Raw genomic sequence first — 16614 nt, 5'->3', positions numbered from 1 at the left:
CTGTTTGCCAGCGAGGCCAGCTCTCCGTTACATCTCATCCAGTCGACAATTAGTTAGCACAGAACTCCGATACTGCACGAGATAGTTTGGCTATTTCTTGACGTCAATATGAGGAGCGATGCTAGATCAATACCATCCTAGAATGTAGACAGTCGCTCTTGATCTGATAAGAATGGCAGTGATGACCACTAAAGTTGTTCGACGGAAGTCTGGAGACATCATATATTGGGTTTTATAGGAGACTCTCGCTCACCACGTCTACATTTCTCAAAGGCTTGATATAAATTGAAGGGGAGACTGAAATTCGTGACTCAATATTAAATTGCAATCAAGACTCCTATATCGGATGCAAAACCACGTGAGCGTGCCTGCACGGTTGCACCTCTCCACTATAGAAATATCACGGACAGCCAGCGTGTACAATATGTACTTCACCGTGCAGGATGATACTCAAGTGACTGTTATCAGCGGGATTTAAGCCTGGAATACTACCGGGAATACTAAAGTTGAATGGAAACACAGTGTGTGGCAATACCAAGTGACATGACGAGTCAGCGTCGACATGATATGATGATGCGGATCGCGTGTCCCAGCGCAGCCGGGACAGATCACGATATAAACACTAATAAATAAGCTAAGAGAATCTAAAATAAACAAAAATTACCAAACCCTGGTATTTTACAAGGTACCCGAGCTCACACCGATCCAAAGTCAGATCGTCGGCATTTGGCAGTGGCAATACCGAGTGTCCTTGACCTGACGGCGGTGGACCTCCGTTATTCCCGTGCACAACCACGATACTCACCGAATCTCATGGTCCAAGTACGTAGCGACGTACCACAAGTTCGTGACAAAGAATGTGGCCGAGACGTGGATATTATGACTATTCTCCCGGTCTCGCAATCGCTCATGACCTTCAGTCTTTTAGTCAAGCGGTCCACTAAGTGGAGCTGCAACACAAGATGCCTGACCCAACGCGGCGGGTCTGACCGAGTCGATCGAACGAGCTTGGGCCATTATTAGATTTCTTTAAATCTTTTCCTTGGACTCAGGCACGAGTTTTGGGATCGGTATCGGATAATGGCGTTGATTGGGAATAAGCGAGAGATACGTTCTCTTCTTTGCGTTGAGGCTCATGATGTGAAAATATATCGTGAGTGGAGATTGTTGGCGGTGGACGTCAGGTACTTTACTGTATAAATAGACTACAAGATGGTGACTCTACTCTCAGGATAAGATAGCTGTATTCAACAACAAGAGTTTAATTACACGTTGAACTGAAACAATATTATCAACATGGATCGATCAAGGTCGACTTCACCTACTCTGTTTCACGAGGGCGCGGCAACTCCAGACATCGAAAGTGCACCGACTTCGGTACCTCCAAGCCAGATAGACCTTTCTGCTGGCCCATATAACGAAAAACAACAAGAAAAGAGGGATATCGAGTCAGACTTTGGTGCCTGGCTATGTGTCTTTGCATCTATGCTATTCCTGATATCTTCTTATGGTAAGGACTATTACTTCAATCCAGAAATGTATTTACTGATAGACTCTCTTAGGATTTATGAACTCCCTTGGGACAATACAATCCCATCTCACCCTAAACGAGTTGAACGGCTATAGCGTCAGCCAAGTCGGATGGATATCAGGAACTTACCTCTTTCTCTCCCTCATCTTCAACTTCCAAATCGGCTCTATCCTAGATCGCTATGGTCTTCAGATCCTCGGCCCGATCGCCGCAGCTTTCTCCACAGTTACATTTCTCCTTTTAGCTGAGTGTACGCAATACTGGCATTTCATCCTTTGTCTCGGCCTTTTTGGCAGTATCGGGAGTGGCATTGGTGCTGTCACGGCAATCGGCGTCATCGGCAAGCTTTTCACTCGCCGCCGCGGTCTTGCCATGGGCATTGCCGTCATGGGTACTTCGCTGGGTGGTATTATTTACCCGATGATGCTACGTGCTACTTTTAGCAAGCTTGGCTGGGCTTGGTCGATGAGGCTTGTTGCGCTAGTCATTGCGTGCATCACGTCGCTCGGCGTGTTATGCTATCTCCCATTCCGTCGTCTCACTGAGGGGCAATCCACGGCTCAGAAACCACAGAGCTTCAGCTTAGACTTGTCTGCTTTCAAGTCTTTGAGCTTTGTCGTCACTGCCCTTGGTATTTGCATGGTCGAGTTCGTCAACTATGGAATCAGTGGCTTGTTACCAACTATCGCAAGAGGAGCAGGGTTTTCCACCGAGGATGGATACACGCTTCTGTCAATCTTGGGTGCTTGCTCTTGCTTCGGTCGTTTCTCGATTGGGTTCGTGGGAGACAAGGTTGGGCCGTTCAATGCTATGATCACTACCATGCTAGTCATCCTAGTGTTCATTTCGTCCGTCTTTATCCCATTCAGTACGACCTCGACTCCTCTCATGTATACCTTCACGGCACTTTGGGGATACTGTTCGGGATCTTTCTACGTCCTATCACCATGTAAGTTCACCCCTAACGTCATTCTTCCTCGCAGCTAACATGCTGTAGTATGCACTGGAAAGACTTGCGAGCCACAAGATTATGCTCGATATTTCGGTAAGTCCTTATGTTTGAATTTCGATAACATACAATTACTGACTCAAGGGAAGGCTCAACAAATATGTGTGTGGCTGTCGCACTGCTCCTCGCAAACCCATTAAGTGGAATTTTGCTCGAAAAGCTGGGCGCTCAGCTCCTGGGTTGCTTCTACCTCGCTATCATCGTACTAGCTGTCATCTTCTTTATTACAGGACGATCGCTGTTACTTGGGAAATGGCTCGTCCTGCGCAGAAGGTTGTAACAGGGAGTGACTTACGGAAGGGCAGAATCATAACAAAACGGCGTTATTTGGGAATCATTACAAGCTGACATGGAAAAGGTAATTAAAAGTGAATTTACAAGGGCTACAAGGAATCTGGAAAATATAGAAAAATACTTAAAACAGCTCCCAATAGGGAATGCTTAATTATAATACTTTCATCGTCTCTACAATCGCTGCACTAAAACAACATCGCTTGATACAAATTGGCAGTATTATAAGCGGGCAATTCATTAATGGAGACATCAATGACTCTTCTTGCGCCTCGTTCAACAGGTTACATTTTTTTCTGGAGGTAATGAAGTCGAGAATACCGGAGAGCTGTCATTGGCTGTGTCTTTATGAGGTTACTCCAGTGCGTTCAAATGCTTCTACTTTGAGTCAAGTCTAGTGGTGGGGTTGAACTAAAGCTGAGCCTCGATACGAAGTTGCGCGTTCATCAGTCCATGATTCCACATGAAAAATGACATTATCCGTTGTAGTTCCTCACAGAAAATGTGACAAAATTATCCTGTTGACAGCCTAATCATACGCATTCGCTCACCAAATGAAGACTCGACGTATCGTTGGGCCGCTAGATCAGCGTAAGAAGCGGACTCGCTGCCAGTCATGTGCAAGGCGACGCATCAAGGTTCGAGAGACATACATCACAGGTCATGTCCTGACCCCAGCTAACTCCAAGAAAAAGTGCCAAGGAGGCACCCCTTGCGAATATTGCATCCGCACGAAGAAGAACTGCCAACCTCAAGCCGCCACAGTCTCCGAGCTCAAATTTGTCAGCCATTCCATGGTGCCTCAAAATACAGGCATCCTCAAGCCGCACATAAGCGAGAAGCCCGACAGCATATACTTGAGGACGTTCTTCTTATTTCTTCGACGCTGCGAATTCACACCCGAGTTTGCAAGCTTGGGTACTGACTTTCTGCCTCTGATTCGAGCGTGTGCACCACTGCGAGAGGCAACAGTCGCGATTGGCGCCTTGGAAATCAGCAGGTCCCCAAGTACAAGGTCCTCTAATGAGCTTCAATCACCATACCATTTTGCATTGAAATCATATAGCAAGGCACTCTCAAGCCTTCAGCACTACATAAGGTCACCAGACGCATTGCAATGCCAAGGCGTTCTTTGGTGTACATTACTTCTTGGCTTATTTGAGGTAAGGAGACATCTCACCTGGTAGCTCGTATCTAATCCTTCCTGCAGTTGATGATCGAAGTCTCTGGAGGCCAGTGGGCCAAGCATATGCTCTATGGCACTTCTAAGATATTTGAACTTTCTGGGTCCGGTAGTCGTTCTGATTATCTCGGCTCTCAGTCCTTTGAGACATTCAGGTTGTTAGAGGGGAACCGAGCAATTCTCTACGGTGAAGATACCGTACTATCCGACTACTCGTGTACGGACCAACATAACATAATCGCATCAAACCCATTAGGCGAAATTCTCGACTTTATTATCAAAATATCTTCTTTCAGTAAAAGGTTGGTTGCTCCGAAGCATAGAGACTATGACTTACCAAGTGCTAGTTTCTTCGATCAAATTGAGTCAATTCCAGAGGATCAACGACAAGATCATCCGGATCTAGACATATTGGTCACACAAAGTTGTCTTTACCAATACGAATTTCAGTCTTGGTATTCCCGGCACAATGCCTCAATTAAATCATCTGGACCGTATGGAAAACTCGCATTGGCAAATTACCATGCTATGCAATTATTTCTCTGCAGAAATTTCACTTTTTATGACTGCTGGGACACAAGAGTTATCCCCGTCCTCAATCCCGAGGAAATTGATACTCATGTCGCTAGTGTGATCTCTTGTTGCTCTGAAATACTTGAGCATTCTCGCATTGCTGGAGTGTTGGCGATATTTCCACTTCGAATGGCGGGTGCGAACTCTGTAGATTCCCGAGAGAGGAAAGAGATTGTAAGGCTACTAGATTTAATATCACAGAAGGGATTTGTGGTGTCGGGGAGAATCAAGGTTGATTTAGTTGAACTATGGGAGTACCAATACTTGAACAGTAAAGAAGGGGGTTGGAGCTGATTTGTTGGCGTGGGTTCTGAGAAACCTAACCTAGAAGGCATTATGTAACTCGACTAAGAACTCTTTTTCTAAATACGGTGCTGTTTTGTCCGACCGCTTTTTTACTCTAAACATCAATTACCTGGGGAAAACCTCATCGCGGCAAAAAAACCCCACCAATTACATTGAACGGCCTACTTGGCCTGAATGTTGAAGAACTCCATGATGACCCGGGTACGAAGCTCGGGCGCAAAGTAATCGTAACCAACAATAACACCACACTCGTTGACGAAGACAGTAACGGGCACTGCATTTTGGTACATGATGCTCCACTAGAATGAATAGTCAGCAATCACTCTTCAGGCGCGGATGAAAAGCTTACTGCTGCAACGGGAGATGGAGTGAAATCCCTCTTCACAAAGCCCTCAAAGACAGCCCCATTATCAATCAAGACTGTCTTATTGAGGATAGGATAGTTTGAGTTCACATATCCTCTCCAAACACTTGGCTTGGCCTTCTTGGGATCATATGTAGTCAAGGTGTTGTCAACCAAGCCCGATTTGGTAACGTTGGAATAGTCAAAAACCGAAGATGCAAGAACACCATCGAAGGCTTCGTCAGCTCGGACAAAGCCCTTAGATGGGGAGTTTTGGATGAAGCCAGTTGTGATATGCGAGAGTTCGCCATTCCTAGGTGTTTAAGTCAGTCAGGAGCAAAGTAAGCTACATGTTTTGAGTACCACCTACCACTTATGCTGTACGAAGTGAGCTTGATATTCTGGCTTGATAGTAGGCGGTTTCGGCTCTTTGAAGCCATAGGAGAACGGAGTCATTGAGGCAGGGAAGGGGGGGCAGTTGGAGGAAGAAGTAACTCCAGCTACTGCAGTAGCAAGAGTGATGAAAAGAATGTTGAAGGTCTGCATTTTGAAGGAGCGGTAGTTAATAGTAAGAAATGGTTTAATAAACGAATGTTTTTTTAATTTCATTCCTCTGGACATTGCTCTATCTTTATACTGTGAAGTTGAACCATCTTGGATAGTTCGGTGCGTTCAGTTACTGCTAGATTAGGTTAGACTCACTCGTCAAAATAATTGAGGCTGAGTTGTACACGAAATGAGTATGACGGCGATCCTGCGTTTAAATATTTCCTCTTTTGTGTCTAATAACTCTAAAAGGGACTTAACTCCGAGATAGAAGTCTCAAGTAAATCTAAAGGAGTTTATACCGTCTTATATCTATTAAATTACCATGACTTTAACAAACTAGCCTAACTACTCTTACTAGACTGGGCATTACTCTGCAATACAAGTATCTGTTCACTTCGCGAGATCGAGTCCTTGCTACTTTTTATTTTGCACAAAAAATATAATAGAAAATCAGCGATAGATCATGGGCCAGTTGAGCAAAGAGACAGTCATCGTACTTATGACTGTGTTTGAATCTCGTGGAGTCAAGGCTCGAGTCATGCTAAACGAACTTCTGGTCTCCACCGAGTCATAGCCCGGACCGTCTCTGTGGTCACGAGTGTCAGCAATATGCGTATGACAAGCCCGAATATTTGTATTTATGCTTACCATATTTATTCGCCGGCTCAGCCTCAAAAGTTCCATCAGCGGCGAGATCTACCTATGCACAAAACCACTCTGCTGCCTCCTATGCCCGTCTCCTGACGGTGCTATCCTCATCCACGTCGACCTCTATTGGACGGCTCAACCCAGCCTGCCTCAACTTACGCCCACAGCAAGCCATACCATCATAATAAGCATAAAATATGCAGAACTAGCTGACCGCTGTATTTATGGATACTATTAATAATTCAGCCCCCACCCAGGACTTTTGAACAAGCGCTTGCGACTGGTATTAGGCACTGCCAAGAAGCATGTATCACCCAAGTCCCAGAAATGATGACCGCAGCAGTTTTCGCTATACTTTGTTCAGCTGCTACTTTCGAGCGCATTGACGTGGCTGCTACGCTGCGTTTGGCTGTTTTTTTCGATCGCCATTTAGAATGGGACCTCGGGCCACTGGCCTCGTACGCGCGATGTCTGTCAGCACGGGTGAGTTGGCCAATGGAAGGGCATTTAATCTTACGAGCTTATGAGCTTGATTATTGGGACCTGGCACAGCCTCAAGGACGTGTTTAAGCCTGTATATATACGTATATAAGAACATCGATTCAGTTCATTCCTTTTGGTGCACCAACTCAGTCAGAGCTGTTTCGGTACTCTCTTCGTGCCTTTTGTTTCGTTATTCTCCGATAACCTTCGCTTTTTTCTTTCCTCTCAATATGGGCATCTTGCCTCGTGGATCGTCTGGCTATGGCGCCAACGACCTCTGCACGACTCCAGCATGTATTGAGATTGCGGATAACATTCTGGGTAGTATGGCTACAAATCATGCAAAGGTTGATCCATGCACCGACTTCGATGAGCGTACGTCTTTTAGGCTTCTTCTCTATTCGCCAGTTTTCGGTGAGCTAATGTCTTCATAGTCGTCTGCGGTAACTGGGCAGAACGCAACCCAATCCCAGCAGGCGCAGCGTCTGTCGATGTCCTACGAGCTGTCCAATATCACGTATACGACCTCGTTCGACGCGTTCTCGAGGGTCCCTACCCTTCCGGCCCAGACGCAGGCTGGATAACAGTCAATCTCACCAAAGAGGAGACTAAGGCTGATAAAGAGAATTTTGTCAAGATGCAGGAAGCTTACCAAGTCTGCATGAACACAACGGCCCATGAGGAAGAGGGTCTCAGCCAACTTCGACAAGTGGCCAAGACTATTGTAAAGACACTCCCTGCTTCCGGTAACGGAAAGAAAGGAGCTGTATATGATCACTCAAATGGAATTGGTCAGCTGATTACTCTGTTTGAAAGCCTGGGCATCGAGACGACGCAGAGGTTCATACAGATCGCAGAGCCGCTGAACCCAGACAAGATGGCACTTGGCATCCAGCCACCCACGGATTCTGGTCTTCCATCTACTCCCGAGGATATGTTTGAGTTCATCAAGATTGCAAGCGAGCTTATTTACTCTGTTCATCCTGTCAACTTGACGAGAGGTGGGGCTCAGACTTTGATGGAGTCGGTCGTCGCCCTTCAACTCTCACTCCAGCCGGTGGCCGCCCCAGAGACAAATGCAACGGAGGCGGGCCAGGAACAAGATACGGAAGAGACGCCTGATGTGATTCCATACGTCTCTATCAACGATATCCAAAAGCTCGCTCCACAGCTGAACTTCAAATACGTTATTGATCAATTGGCGCCAGAGGGGTTCAATGATTCCAGGATCATATTCGAATCCGCAGCGCTGTACTACAACATCTCGCAGAAGTTCTCCCAGACTCCGCCACTGGTCATCCAAACTTATTTCCTTTGGAAAGCCATCGCTGCTGTTTCTATCTATGTCGACTCTCCACAGACTGAGGCCTACAACACGTGGAAAATGAAGCAGCAAGGTAGAGACCCTGGTAGTCCTTCACCCCGCTGGCAGCGATGCGCAATCCTTCTCGATAACGGCGTTGACTGGATTGCCAACGACAAAGTCGCTTCTCAGCTCGTCGGTCCTACCGGTCTGACTTGGATCCTCGCCCGATTCTTCGCAGATAAGCACTTTACGCCTGATGCTAAGAAGTTCACATCTCAGATCATCGATAATCTTGAGGAGGCTTTTATCGGGCGCATTGGCACCAGAGCTTGGGCTACTGATAAGGTTAAGAAGACAGCGGTGGAGAAAGTGCGCGCCATGACGAGCAAGATTGGCTTACCAACCTCCCCCCATGTCACCGACGCAAAGGTTGTGAAGAAGTTTTATTCTGATATCGAGATCACGTCGTCTTTGCTCCTTAATGCTCTTTCCTTCGCGAAGTCTCGGGTTGCCAAGAACTGGGCATCCCTTGACAAGCCTGTCGATCGACAGAAGTTCCCGTCTAGCACTCTCACCACCAATGCCTTCCATCAACCCTCAGGAAACACCATGGTAATCCTATCGGGTATCCAGCAATCTCCCATCTACGGTGTTGGCTATCCCGCATACATTACCTACGGCGGCATGGGAAGTATTGTTGGGCACGAAATCACCCATGGTTTCGATAACAGTGGCCATCAGTTTGACAAGACGGGTAACAAGAGCGCTTGGTTCGATGAAAAGTCTACAGCAGGGTTTAAAAAGTCTAGTGACTGTTTTGTCAAGCAATACGGCAACTTTACCATCACTGGTCCCGATGGAGAAGAAGAAAAGATTGACGGAGAGCTTACGTTGGGTGAGAACGTTGCAGACGCAGGTGGTATTCTCTCTAGTTTTGCCGCTTGGAAGAAGTGGGAAAAAGACAATGGAAAAGCGCAAGACCTACCTGGACTTGGCAACTTCACTCATGAGCAGTTGTTCTTTGTCAAATGGGGCCAGAATTGGTGCGAGAACATTAAACCTGCGCAGGTCATTGCTGGATTGACGGATGAGCACAGTCCTAACCAGGCCAGAATTTTGTTGCCGGTGAAGAATTCTGCTGATTTCCAGCGGGCGTTCAAATGTCCTCAGAAGAAACCTGTTTGTGAGCTATGGTAGATGGTTGGAATTGTTATTTGTATCGTATATTGCATTCTCTACTGATGTTGATGGACCCGCGAGCTTTGTCCCGCAACTCATCTGTATTTAGTCATCACTTGTATCTCAGTCAGTCTATTCTTGATAAGTTTCTATCATAATCCTTTCATTCCATGCCGGAGTTTCAAGTAGAGGGATGTTAATCCTACATCTCGAGATTGTCTTCTTTCGGGTTAGTGGGTTCCAGCATTGAAGTGGATATGGCTAAAGATAGCCAAGCTCCAATTGAATGAGCCGTAAGGAATCTGACAGAAATGCTAAAATTAGAAACCTCCATGTTCTGATGAGGGAGATCCACAGACGACAGAACCTCGGTAATTTTGGCCCATTCTTCCGTTGGGCTGACTACCCTACAGCTAAGAGTTTCATGTCAATCGAATGTCGACGAACAATTAGCATAATGGTAGGTAGATGAGTAGTAAGCAATGGAAATTTTACAAAAATCAGAGAATATGACTATTATTTTAAAACATACTCAAAACATACTCAAAACTCTCCTTAATACTGCAAGCTGGTCGTAAGTTCTGAGTCACTTAGCTCGCGTGACGTTTTCTAAACCTTGTGGATCGTCAACATAGTAGGTGATATCATGTTGGGAAAGGATAGTTTGAACACAACAGCCTCGTTTCAAGTAGAGGTCTTCAATTTATATTTCTACTTTTGTGCGTTTTTCTAACTCATCAAAACCAAGAACTGAGCAAAAAAACCAGCACTCGAAGCGTATTCAATTCGAAAAAACAAAAAAATACACCATCAAAAGTCCAGCTGTCTGTCAGTGTACTTTGTACTTTGTTCTGTCTTTCCAACCTTATAGTTTTCCATGCTTTATTTATCTCTGCGCTTGCGCTCACTTCGCTCACTGCGTTCACTTCGTCGATGCTTCTTGCTGCTCGAGGACTTGCTCGTGCTGGATGCCTTGCTCACGAAAGACAGAGCGTCCGAGTCGTCTTTGATCTTGGATGGCTCCTCTGGAACGACTGGCGGCTCTGGCTCGGGAAGGACATCTGATTCGTGGGGGGTTTCGTCCCTGCTCTCGTCCTGCTCGCTGGCTGCTGAATCTTCCTTCTCGGGCTCGGCCTTGGGCTCCTTGGGTGTGTCGCTGCCGCCGATGAGTCTGGGGATGCGCTTGCTCAGGCCTCTGTTTACTTGCAATGCTGCTATCGTGGTGCAGAGTCCGCCGATGCCGAGGACTGCTAGGGGGAGGTACTCTGCGCCTCTGATTCGGGCGGCTATGGTGGTGCAGACTGCTCCGATTCCGAAGGTCTTAAGGGATGGGAAGGGCGCCCCCTTGACTCTGAGGGTGAAAGCCGCGCCAGCCAATGATGCCGTTAATCCTCCTATGGCTGTGCTGACTGTCGCTGTCGTCTTCCATTCGCTCTCACCGCGGACGGCGTTCTCAACATGCTTCAGAAGCAGGTTCGCGGGGTAGTCGTCGGAAGTGGGTAGATTGACCCAGACGTAGTTGTTACCGCCGTGAGTCTCACCGTGAATGACCAGATCGCCCAGATCTGGGAACTCAAGAGCGTCTCTGATGGACATGGGTCGAGATGAGGGGATAAGGAGGTGGAACATGGCGTTGTTGGCGCGCTTGCCGAGGCGCTTTCGGATGAACCTAACAAAAGCCACGAGAGCATCAAGATTGTCGGAGAAGCCAAGGAAGTTGCTGGGCAGAGGCTTGTCCTGTAGGAGTTCGTAGAAGTCGGTATGCCATTCGGCATCGGGGTGATAGAGGACATAGAGATGGCGATCTGAGGAGGCGGATCGACACTGGCGGCCAAGGAATCTGTAGACGTGGCCAGCGAATTTGGAAGGCTCACTCTGTTCGACCCAAGACTCGGTCTCCTCGGGAGGTTCAATCCCCACATTTTCAAGGTCTGAGTCATAAATGACGCTGAGATTGTTTGAACCGAGCTGAAGCCTCGTCAGGAAGCGTTGAAGAGGTTTCGACCATTCCCCGTTTCGGCAAACCTTGTCGACGCCCTTGAGATGAGCGTGAACCGTCGGAACGTACGGACGAGTCCCCTCATACTCAACCTCGACGACATCATCGCCCTCACCGGGCTCACTGGCCTCGGCATCCAGCGCCTTGGCTTGAGCAGCCTTCGCCTGGAGGAAGGCCTCGGCGTTGAAAGGAATCTCAGCGAGTTGCTGCGTCACGTCGGGGCCCTTGCCAGCGCCCGCCGGATTGAGGCTGTTGACAATGTCGCCGGCTCTCCTCCTGAGGCTACGGGATGGTTGACCGCTGCGAGAGGAAGAAGCATCAGTGGCGTTGCCAGTCTCGCCTGAGGCCGAGCTGCGCTTCTTGGAGCCCATATTGCGAGGCGGCTTTTTGCTTTCTTGTGCTCTGCTCTGCTCTGCTCTGCTGCGCCGAGGTGCGGGGCTGTTGGGGTATGGTCTGAGCGACCGTTGAGGCTCCGAGGTGAGCGGTCAGCCAGGATGTCCCTTGAAGGGCAGGAAAGAAGAGAAGAGAGGTAGCTAGTGCAGGTACAGTAGTAGTCGGATCAGTGAGTGAATGAGCTTGCTTGACTTGACCTGACTTGACTGGCTCGTTGCAGATCGCGGGTTTAAAGGTATCTCGGGTAGATTCAAAGCTAAGAATTATCCAAGAACTCGGATCACCATTACCTAAGCGAGAAATATGTCAGGCACATGCCAGGCCCCTTTTTTTGGACCGACTACAGCCAGTCAGAGATGATCAAGACCCGCTGACCCAACATGGGTTGAGCGGTGAGTAAAATAAACGGGACTATCAGATTTGCGACAATATTAGACAGTCATCTCACTATACACTATCAGCATGCTACTGACCGCATCATTTATGCTCTGCCCAAGTATTCTCTCGACTTCCAGCTGCCAACACATGATGTGGCGAAGGCTTCACCGCCTTTAGGCTTGCTGAGCTTGGGCACTTAACCACTCACTGCCACCTCATCCAAATGCGTGGCATAACCCAATTCTCTGCGGCAGTCATGCCCAAACGCTGCATCAGAGTTGGCATCAACCATGAAACGAGATGAACACGCATGCTGTTGCTACATCATCTTATCTGCGGGGTAAAGCTTGCAGATCAACATTAATCACTGACTGTGTTACAAACACGCGTCACGCGTTGAGTGAAACAATCGGCCTCTAGCATCATTCAAACAGTCTCAATATCAAACACCAAATCAAAGCATTCCATCTTCACTCCGAATTGTTTTATCCGTCACCTGGGATCAAGCATTAAATACCGTGTAAACCTTGAGCTTGAGTCCTGCTGTTAGCCGCAGTATCTCCGAATCGCTTTGTGTAATGTTTATTTGCTTTTAACATTCACCGCAACGCCACCGTAATTTACTATTTAATGACGATGACAATTTCCATTTGATCGCAAAGAGTTTGAACGCGACAACAACCCCCATCTCCAAGCATGGGCAATACTTTTGTGCGTCCCACTGCTGCCACAGAGGAGCAATTTCCATGGCTTTTCGAACAGCTACGCCTACAAAATCACGAGACTCAAACGCTAGTCGACGCACTTCGAGAACAAAACCGTGGGCCGAGGCGCCCGGAGCATCGCGATAGGCCGCCCTGTAGATTCTACGCGCAGGGTTTGTGCTTCCGCGGCGCAGCCTGTCGCTTTTCTCACGAAGGACCAGCGACTCAGACCCGACGACCAGATCGTCGTCAAAGACAACCTTGTCGGTTCTACGCGCAAGGCATATGCTCTTACGGCGAAGCCTGTCGCTTTTCTCATGAAGGACCCCGACCTGTTCAAGAGACATGTCGCTTCTTTGCCAAAGGATACTGTAAACGAGGAGCCACCTGCATATATGCTCACGATGCGCCGTCGGAGGAACCCGAGGTAGGATATTGTACCGCAATGATGCGATATACCCGAATGCTGATGATGTTTCCAAGGGTGACCTCCCAGACCTCCTTACTGATCAGTGGACTCGCGAGATCGGAGGTGCTTGGGTAGATTTCAGAGATGGAGCGGCTGTCACGAATGTCACTCTTCTATCAGACTTTTCCGCTATCCAAATGCGCCATCTGCCCTCGAGGTCGTCAGCACGGTCGGTGCAAGAGCTGCTGGCTGATGTAGGCATCAGCGTTTCCCTAAGCGACATCAATTTCATCAAACTCGTCAAGAATCGGAACGGAACGGCAATCGTCAAAGTCAAAGACCCAGAATTTGCCAAGTCTGCCTGCTGGAAATTACGCACCTGTATTGAAGCACCTGACTTAGAAGTCACCCAAATTCCTGTGCCGTTACCAGAAGGATCATCATTTGGCCTTATCGACAGCAGAAACGTCCGCTGCTCGTGGCATAGACCGACAAAAAACGCCACTCTTTCGTTCAGGAATCCAGCAGAAGCATTTGATGCGTATTACAAGTTCAAAAATCAGCAACTTACCATCGCTGGCTTGCCAGTCGCAGCCCATATACCCGTTGCAGTGCATGCCACGCAAAAGGATGGGCCATGGCAGATGGAGTTGGAAGGCCTGGTGGCTACCATGCCTCCAGAGGATATCATGAACGTCTTCCCCGCGTCTGGAAAACCCTATGAGGTTCGCATGGGAGATTCAAGTTACGATACAGACGTGGATATCGACTCGACTATAATCAAGTCCTTGCTATACGATATAGGCGCCTTGGAAAAATGGGAAGTGTTTGGGAGCCCAACAGCAAGGAGAGTCAAGGCACAAGCCCGGTTTATCGAGGAGTCTGAAGCGCTGGATGCCGTCGCGCAGTTAAACGAGACGTGGTTGCCATTTAATCCATCAGGAAAGCTCTACCTTCAGCACGTACATCAAGTTAAGTATAGGGTTTCGACTCGGGTCTATGGCGTTGTTGAAGACACCATCGAATCGCTGCGAAAAGATTGGGATCGACAATTCGTTTCTTTTTCTTCGGTCCTTGAGCGTGGCTACAGAGTTCTGAAGCTCGAGAGCCAAGATCGTGAACTTTTTACGCAAGCAAAAGAGGCCCTCGAGCAAATCATCAATGGAACGACTATGACTCTGAATGGGAAGAACCTATGGTCTCCTGATTTTAAAGCTGATAGGGGAGCATATTGGATGCTTCAGAAAATCGAGCGGGACCTTGGTGTTGTTATCATCCGCGACATCAAATCCTCCAAATTCCGAGTATTCGGCCCGGAGGATAAATTTGTGCCAGCATGTGAAGCACTTGACCAGCTTTTGCAAGAACTACAGCCCCGGTCAGCAGGACACAATATTGAGCAACCAAACACCGGCCAGGCTGCCGAAGGCGACTGTGCAGTCTGCTTTTGTGAGGCCGACCAAGCACTCGCAACTTCTTGTGGCCATGTGTACTGCACGATATGCTTTGTGAATATGTGTCAGGTAGAAGCATCTACGATCGGCGAATTCTCCATAAAATGCATTGGACACCAAGGAAACTGTAAAAAAGCCATTCCACTACTTGAGATTCAGAACTTGCTCCTTTCAGAGATTTTTGAGAGCGTCTTGGATGCCTCGTTCGCCTCTTATATGCGCCGTCATCAAGACCAGCTGCGCTATTGTCCGACACCCGAATGCACTCAAGTCTACCGCATCGCCCAGCCAGAAACAAGCGTCCCGCCAATCTTTACCTGCGCTAAATGCATGACAGCAACCTGCACGAGCTGCAATGCCTCGCACCCGAGAAAGACATGCGCGCAGTACAAGGGTGACGAGTCTGGTGGCATGGCAGAGCTTCTCAAAGCAAAGGAAGAGCTGGGGTTCAAAGACTGTCCGAAATGTAACACGCACATACAGAAGGATGCAGGCTGCAATCATATAAATTGCACGGCCTGTGGGACGCATATTTGCTGGCTCTGCTTGAAGACCTTTACGGATGGAGACGACTGTTATGAGCATATGGGGAGGATACACGGTGGAATTGGCGATGAAGATGATGAAGACGAAGACGATGAGTATTAAGAATAAGTTCGCAGAGGACCATGCTCTTGGGTTGGTGAGGGACTCAAGAATGAACAGTCATGTTCCTGGAAGAATGTTACCAGGGTCCGGGTATGCCTCCCGTCGGGAAAGCTCCAAGGTTCTACCAGTGACTGGGGAATCCGCCCACAGGCATATGCAACACCGATGCAGAGCGGGAGACTGGAGAAACACTTTCCGAAATTCTTCTAAAATTACGGCAAATGCATCGATGACTGCAAGAACGAGTTTCACGTGTGGCGTGATGGGCAAGGTTTTGCATACCTCGGCAAAGGCTCCTCCGATTTCATATGTCTTGACCGCATCAATAGACCTCGATGACTGATATACCGGGCTTGGTAATCATCTGCCCGTAGAGTGACATTGGCTCCAAAAAATGAAGGTGTGTTGCTTACTCGTACCTGAAATAATAAAAAGTGAGAAGACATTACTCGGTACTTGCGCCACTGGTTGAATAAAGTTGAGTGGCTTTGTGTAGACATGAATCGAAGCTGTGACGGCCCGGCTCTACTAGCTCCATTTTTGATGAAGTGTCAGGCCACTTTATATACATGCATAGCGTGCCTAAATCTGGACTACCTTCTTTCGCCAATCTAGAGAAGACAAGGCGGGTTGGTAGGTAAGGTCGGGAGGAGACGACTGTCAACGCGGGTCAGCCGTGGCTTGGGAGCAGTATGATGAAATCGTCTCGTCACGACACCCATGTCACTGATCTTCACGTGTACCACTTACTTGATGATACGATACATGAATTGAATCTGTTGATCGGAGTGAACTGTACCGATTATATCCGCGACAAGCATAGTAACTGAGAAGACATGGTTGAAGTGGGGGGCTGTAAATGCAGGCCTGGGTATAACACGGCAAGCAAAATATGAATTCATAAGTACCGTTTATCGCCTGAGGGCCATGACACTTATGACCTCGGCTTTTCGAAGAAGCTTGGCCATTGGGTGAAATACAAGCTCAAGCAACCTCAAGACGAGAAGAACGCATGTTCAGGCCAGGAGGGAGATAATATGAACTTTACTTAAGACTTGGGAGCGATATGTGAGGTCGACTACTCTAATTGTACGTAGTCTGGTGGCTTTCTACAGCAATTCGATCGCCTGATCGTTTTGTACTTCCTGTTATACAGATGTTATGTCCCTACGAAGACAGCGATAGCATCAAAATAGCTGTCACGGGCTTTTTGCATTTATTGCTTCAG

At 47.9% G+C, this 16614-nt stretch overlaps 5 protein-coding genes across 5 annotated transcripts; 3 read left to right on the top strand and 2 right to left on the bottom strand.

Moving 5' to 3' along the window:
* Positions 1-1296: 1296 nt before the first annotated feature.
* FSUBG_3876 (monocarboxylate transporter 2) lies at positions 1297-4420 on the top strand (the record flags this gene model as incomplete). The annotated part of the gene is made up of 7 exons (XM_036681804.1): positions 1297-1510; positions 1563-2480; positions 2529-2576; positions 2625-2642; positions 3417-3994; positions 4042-4309; positions 4362-4420. 7 exons carry the CDS (start codon positions 1297-1299, stop codon positions 4418-4420), a joined length of 2103 nt encoding a protein of 700 aa, XP_036540654.1.
* Positions 4421-5054: 634 nt separating this feature from the next.
* On the bottom strand, positions 5055-5782 carry FSUBG_3875 (uncharacterized protein; the record flags this gene model as incomplete). Its single annotated transcript, XM_036681803.1, has 3 exons — positions 5055-5192; positions 5243-5549; positions 5607-5782. 3 exons carry the CDS (start codon positions 5780-5782, stop codon positions 5055-5057), a joined length of 621 nt encoding a protein of 206 aa, XP_036540653.1.
* Positions 5783-7146: 1364 nt separating this feature from the next.
* Positions 7147-9419, top strand: FSUBG_3874 (endothelin-converting enzyme 1; the record flags this gene model as incomplete). Its single annotated transcript, XM_036681802.1, has 2 exons — positions 7147-7291; positions 7351-9419. 2 exons carry the CDS (start codon positions 7147-7149, stop codon positions 9417-9419), a joined length of 2214 nt encoding a protein of 737 aa, XP_036540652.1.
* An 864-nt stretch (positions 9420-10283) lies between these two features.
* FSUBG_3873 (uncharacterized protein) lies at positions 10284-11771 on the bottom strand (the record flags this gene model as incomplete). Its single annotated transcript, XM_036681801.1, has 1 exon — positions 10284-11771. One exon carries the CDS (start codon positions 11769-11771, stop codon positions 10284-10286), a length of 1488 nt encoding a protein of 495 aa, XP_036540651.1.
* A 1096-nt stretch (positions 11772-12867) lies between these two features.
* On the top strand, positions 12868-15386 carry FSUBG_3872 (uncharacterized protein; the record flags this gene model as incomplete). The annotated part of the gene is made up of 2 exons (XM_036681800.1): positions 12868-13302; positions 13359-15386. 2 exons carry the CDS (start codon positions 12868-12870, stop codon positions 15384-15386), a joined length of 2463 nt encoding a protein of 820 aa, XP_036540650.1.
* Between the last annotated feature and the right edge of the window lie 1228 nt (positions 15387-16614).

This window comes from Fusarium subglutinans (genome assembly GCF_013396075.1).
Source record: "Fusarium subglutinans strain NRRL 66333 chromosome Unknown NRRL66333_c0000033, whole genome shotgun sequence".
NCBI classification, from domain to species: domain Eukaryota; kingdom Fungi; phylum Ascomycota; class Sordariomycetes; order Hypocreales; family Nectriaceae; genus Fusarium; species Fusarium subglutinans.
The sequence above is the reverse complement of the archived record's forward strand: the minus strand, read 5'-3'. Positions and strand labels throughout refer to the sequence as shown.